This window comes from Brassica oleracea, chromosome C7, assembly GCF_000695525.1.
Source record: "Brassica oleracea var. oleracea cultivar TO1000 chromosome C7, BOL, whole genome shotgun sequence".
NCBI classification, from domain to species: domain Eukaryota; kingdom Viridiplantae; phylum Streptophyta; class Magnoliopsida; order Brassicales; family Brassicaceae; genus Brassica; species Brassica oleracea.
This window is the reverse complement of record NC_027754.1, coordinates 12,570,150-12,576,636: the sequence shown is the minus strand read 5'-3', so window position 1 is coordinate 12,576,636 and position 6,487 is coordinate 12,570,150. Positions and strand designations below refer to the sequence as shown.

Sequence of the window (6,487 nt, the reverse complement as noted above, 5' to 3'; positions counted from 1 at the left end):
ATTGATACGTTTGTAAAATCTAAACTGGCCAAATCCTTGATTTTCTTCCGATGATTTTGATAATTAATAATTTGATTGTATCAATTATGCATTGTTTACGGAAATGATAATTAATCATCGGAATAAAGACATAATCAAATATTATGAATTGTTTACGGAAATTTAGTGTATTTTCCTAAATTACTGTCGATTTTAATTGTTTTTCTAACTAAGATTAATAATTTTGAACATATATGTAGTTTCAAATATTGCATAGTTTTATGATTGGTAGAAATATTGCATTGATTTATGCATAATTTGATCATGATCTTCAAAATATTAAAATATTAAAAAAAACAAATTGATTTTAAAGAATTCTTGGTTTAATATTGTTCACCGCATAGCTTTGTTATAAATATTTTTAAAAGCAATATATTACATGTTTGAGAATTCTTGTTCGAATCTGATGCACTTAGTCTGTCACAAAATCAGATGATCTCTTCAACGAATATATGTCACAATATTTTGAAAAAAAGTATTGAATTGAATATTGTTCACTTCATAAATCTGTTATATATTTTTTTAAAAGCAATATATGATCAGTTCAGCAATTCATCAAATACTCATAACTAAACGATGTGTTCATCTGCTGCATGGTGCACTCATAATGTTTTTACTCAAACCGGTTAAGTTTGACCGCTTTAACTACATCAGTCATATATATAGGCGAGTTATATTACATGTTCGAACATTATTATAAGTTTTATTTTAATGAATAATGGCAGTGCATATAATTAGTCTAGTGAGAAAAGGGTTTTTAAACATGGTGTGAGAATGATTTTAGAGTTGCCACGTAAGTAATGATAATTTTGATAATAACACATGAACTGAAGGTTAGTTTCTAATAATGCTTCTAAAATAATATAAAAGGGATTCTATCAATATTGGGGATAATGGGTAAGAACCCCGGGAAAGAGTACATTAGCGAGTATGTGGATCTGCCTTCTCTGGCTAAATCTGCGGTGTTGGAGGAGACGACAATGGAGATTTCTGACTTCGAGGCATTGAAAGGAATCAGGAGTCCAATAAAAGAAGGTTTGGTATATAGAATATAAAATATGGTTGCAATATTGTACTTACAAAAGATGCATATTCATTAATTCATGCATGGCATATTGTGCGTTGAAGCTAGCAATGGGATGTTGTTGTGCTCCTGTTACAATATGGTTAAACCCGCCATGGAACTTTGGAAGAGGTTGTGAACCACTGGAGGTGAACATGCTGAGAAATAAATCATCTTTGTACAGCCCGACAGAAACGAGGAGTTGACAGCGCGATACCGTTCCGAGTTCAATTTCTGTTATACTAATCTTTTTGTAATTCCCCACTTTAGTTGGCTATTTTCATTTATTTCATAAGAAATAAACCCTTCTGATTTGATTTTGGGTTTATCTAAGATTGGTCAATGAGAATGGTGTACAAACGCAGTTATAAAAGGCATTACATTGGTAGAAGAGTATATGATACAAGGATGATACACCAAAAGAGTAATAAGGAAGAAGAAGAATGCACTGTACTACAATAGGAAATCGAACAACACTGTGGCTCATGAAAGCCGGCCCAGGTTGACGAGTAGATATGGATAGGAAGGACACTAATATGGTAAAATGAAGAGAAAAGGACACAGTGAAAAGGTAAAAAACAGGAGCGAAGAAAACAAGTTATATTTCTTCTTTGTTTCCCTTAGCTATTCAGATATCTTCTTAGGTCTTGGCTTTGAGGGTTATAGATTTAGCTAACACCGCATACCAATCCTGCATTTGAGGGCACCAGAACTGTAGGTAAGCATACTTACAACGGAAGATGGTTTAGCTCCCAAGCTAGAGGCTCTGGCATAGCTTGCAGGAGTAGCAGCTCCAGATCTAGTGAAGTAAGCACCATTGAGCATTAAGTCTCCCTGCGATCTCCAGTTCCATTGCTTCCATTCTCCTTGCCATGAACCTACCCTCTTTGTCACCTGTCAGAAAAATATAACATTCAGATATGTCCTACTTCACAAAGGTATGTCTATACACATGATCAAGTGTAGTAAGCTTAGTTGTATACCTCTTTGGCAAAAGGGTTTGCTGGGGCAAGGAACCGATTGCCTTGGCTGTTGATGGTTGGGTTAGCACTTCCACCAATCGCATACATTACCCAGTGTGTGTAATCATTGTTTACAACATGGAAATAACCGTGCCTACACCTGAATAAACACACAAGAGTCAGCACTCCTGATTTCTGATTCAAACAACCAGAAGGAAAAAAGGGAGTAAGAACCTTGGCATTCTCTGTATAAGCCCCTCTCCAAAATGATTGTATGCTATTGTCACTTGCATCACCTTGTCTCTTGTGTATGAATCACTGTGTCCCATCAACATAACCTGCATTCCAAATCAAGAAAATTAATTTAAAGTCTTGATGTTCATAAAAAAATGAATGTTATTAAAGCTGTATTTCTCTGTAGTGATTAAGCTATGATCAAACTAAAAAAATATCTCTTTTAACACAACCTAATTTGTAAAACTATACTAATTTGACAGCTAAGTATGAAGTTTTGACTCCAACCCACCTCAAAAGGTTTGAAGTTTAAATGATTTCAAAACAAATTTAGCACCATTTCCAATATCAGTTTAGGTATATCCAATTTGGTAATATTAAAGTAAGGCCGAACGTAATCGATAACCGATTTTTTTTAAATTTACCGGATTAAACCGAGCTCTTAGTCAAACTTGAACTGAAAACAAATCCAAATTTCAAACCAAACTAACCTGATTTAATTGAAGGTACCAAAATTTTTGACTAAATTAAGCTAGAACTTGAACTAAAAATCAAAAACTGGTTCATTTTGGTAAAATTATTAAAAACCGAACTATTCATTATCAAACCGAACCAAGTTTTCTTTTAGGCTCAACTTGGGAAAATTTTTGTGCGAACCGAACAAACCTAAAGCCAAATTTCAAACCAAACTAACCTGATTTATTGAAATTATCAAAAAAATTGACTAAATTAAGCTAGAACTTGAACTAAAAATCGAAAACTTTGGTTCATTTTGGTAAAATTATTAAAAACCGAACTACCGATTATCAAACTGAACCAAGTTTTTGTTAGGCTCAACTTGGCAAAGATTTTGTGCGAGCCAAAAGCCAAACCACCAAAACCAAACTCGTTATGTAAGGCAATATAATGAGCAATGAAACGAACCTCGTTGTGATGAGTGAGATAGTTATTGGAGATGGTAATGGCTGTAGATCCCATAATCGCATCAATCAACCCATCAGCACAATTAGACAAAGAATTATGATCAATCCAAATATGACTCGACCCGAATATCGAAATCGCGTCACCGTCCGCCATCGTCCTCCACCCGTAATGCGACGGAGAGCTTCTCACCATAGCGTTACCCGTCCGTCTACAATCATGGATGTTAATCCCATGGATGATGATGTTCGTCACATACTGGATCGTGATACACGCGCCTCCCGCGATCGCGACGTTCGCGCCTCTTCCGTCGATGGTCTTGAAGCTGTTCATGATCAGCTCCTGTTTCAGGGTGATCACCATGTCGCGTTTGAATACGATCCATAACGGACGGTCCTGGATCACGGCGTGACGGAGCGTTCCCGGTCTCGGGTTAATCGCGTCGTTGTCCGATGGATCTGTGACGACGTAGTAACGACCGTCGCGTCCTCCGACGGCGTTGCGGCCGAAACCGATGGCGCAGTTGGCGAGACGCTTGCGACGGAGGTGCCAGTTCCGATCACATCGCCAGCAATCGTCGATTGGGTTTCCGGTGGCGCATGAGAAGAATCCTAGCTTCCTCCGCTCCGTGCTGTTCCTTATCGTCCTGCCCGCGAAAATCAAATTCACTCAACTAATTATATTTACAGAAAGAGTGCTGTAACTTTATTAATTATTAAATCAATCCCGCAGAGTTTTGGGTAGATTGAAAAGCCCATAGATTCAACAAGATCACGTGTGAGAAGGACCAAAGAAGAAGAGGGACCCATGTGGTGTAATAAATGTGACTGCATATTAATATACGAAATCATATAACTTGTGATACGGACTATACGGAAAACTTTTGATCATTCTTTAAAAAAGAAAATTCTATTTATGTGATGGCCTAAATAAATGTGAAGCCTCTACAATATGAAATATATGCATATATTTAATTATATGTTTACGTCGGTGGAAAGTAGCGGCGACAGAGGCGATTTAAATGGCGATCACGGCGTGTCTGTGTCACATATATATATATAGCTGTAAGAACTTGTGGCCCATGAAGAGATTTTCTAAATTCAGTATACAGAGATAACATTTACGGGAAAAACTTTTAAATTTTATGAAAGGAAATTATGGGTGTGTATTTATGTATAATAATATGTAAGGAATAAGGTAATCATATTTTTTCAAGATTTTATAATATAATGTGATATATTATATTTCTCAGAAGACAAAATACAACTACAAATCATTTATACAACTACAAATCATTTATCTAGAACTGATCGATCTCTTTGTAAGATTTTTTTTATTTTATTAGTCGTTCTATTTTGGTTCAATTACTCGCTTGATTAACATATTCGTTTTTTGTCGTAATAGAAAACTTTTTTTTGGGAATAACATAATACTTTTTTTGATCAACATAATACTATATGAAATGGCCAGAGCGTGTAAATATATACAATAAAAAGGTCCAACTCATCAGTAATTGAAATACATTCTATTTTTTTTTTCAGATAAGATATTTCGTCTGTTTTCTAAAAATAATTGTTTTATCTTTTACATATATTTAAAACATTAATTAATTTAAATAATTTTAAACTGACAGTAATCAATAAGTATAGTAAATTTTAAAGCTTACAGTTTATTATTATTGAATTATTATGAAAACGCAAAACTAATATTTTTAGAAAATGTAGAATATTATCTTGGAGTGAATATTAATTTTTTAAATGCTTTGAAGATCTACGAAGCAGTTTAAGAGTATCTTACATATCGACCAATGCAGCTACTTCTTCTGGGTTTTCAACGGCGTGTTCATTCCATGCACCGTCACTTAACCTGAGAAACAGCCAAACAGATCATTCAAAACGACGCCATATAAACATTACTTAACCATCCTAATTGATCAAATCTGGATGGATGAGATTGAACAAGAAGTAAAAAAAAATCAGTTCAAAAAAAAAAAAAAAAAAAACAAGAAGTAAAAAACTCACTTATCAGCCGTTGATGAATTAGTCAGGCTCTGAGACTTAAGCTCCTCTGTTTCGTGAGCTCTGTTACAAAAAGATGCAGAGATAACAAGTTACGTCTAAGCTTTCACTAAGAACGAATTAGTAAAAGTATTTGAGAATCTCTGAGCTTACCTTGTCGATGCATTTACACAGAGAAAGAATGCAAGAACAAGTAAACTTGCTGAGAGAGCTAAGAGACTTCTCGAGACCGCCATTGTTGAATATATTGAAGCTCTCTCTCCTTTGTGTATGATGAAGAGGAAAGGAGTAGAGAGAGATATGTAACTTGGACAAGCTGAAGATTACAATATGCTTATATATAGGCAAGCAACGAAGGTGGGAAGAAGGCGCTTAACTCCGTTAAACTATTATATTGCTCGACGTTAGGATATCTGTTACGGCGGGAACATATTATTTAACGCCGTCTTCCATATGTTGTCTTCCGTGATATTAGGTTGACTTTAAAATTAAAACATTATTTACAGCCTTAACCTTCATATTTTTGGTTGGTAAATTACCACTTTGCAGTTCCTTCTGACCAAATTGTATATACTTCTCGATAATCTAAAGTATTTTTTGTTAGAGTGCATATTTTGTAATAGTTATTTTAATACTCCCTAGTTTTCTACTGTTGTAATCACAGTTAATTTCTTAGAAAAATGTACCCTTGCTAACCGTTAGTGGTTTAAAAAAATACACAAAACTCTATAAATTAATGTCAAATCTATATTATAATAGTTGAGTTTTTTCACTCCTAAAAGTGTCCACCTCAGCATTTCATTTATTTTGGTAGGACTCATCTTTATACTTTTGTTTTATATTATCTATTCGTAAAAACTTACAATAAATATCACTTAGTGCAACGGTTTACATATCTTTAAAAAGGCTAACAACCCGAGTTCGAATAGAAACCATGAGAGTTTTGGATGTTTTTATGATTATGTTTAATTAAAGACAATTATAACTTTTACAAGTCGTCTTCCTCTTAGACATTTAGGTTTTCTACAATATTGACTCTGACGGCTCATAATTTTTCACGAGTTATACATCAATTTCTTCGTTTTTTGCCATTTTCATGAATACATCATGAATCTTTATATATACTACTCGATTATAGGATGAAACGAGTAAAAATTAATTTTTTTTAAGAATCCCAATTTCCGGACCGAATCAGTCTAAATCTCACCGTTGGTGCCCGAGTTACGTTTTCCGGTGATTTTTATGGCCCT

At 34.4% G+C, this 6,487-nt stretch overlaps 1 protein-coding gene across 1 annotated transcript; it reads right to left on the bottom strand.

Moving 5' to 3' along the window:
* Positions 1 to 1,514: 1,514 nt before the first annotated feature.
* Positions 1,515 to 5,531, bottom strand: LOC106302079 (probable pectate lyase 10). The gene is made up of 7 exons (XM_013738594.1): positions 5,391 to 5,531; positions 5,241 to 5,300; positions 5,017 to 5,085; positions 3,223 to 3,865; positions 2,299 to 2,402; positions 2,086 to 2,224; positions 1,515 to 1,996 (listed from the first exon to the last, which is right to left on the bottom strand). Exons 1-7 carry the CDS (start codon positions 5,471 to 5,473, stop codon positions 1,775 to 1,777), a joined length of 1,320 nt encoding a protein of 439 aa, XP_013594048.1. The 5' UTR covers positions 5,474 to 5,531; the 3' UTR covers positions 1,515 to 1,774.
* Positions 5,532 to 6,487: the final 956 nt, after the last annotated feature.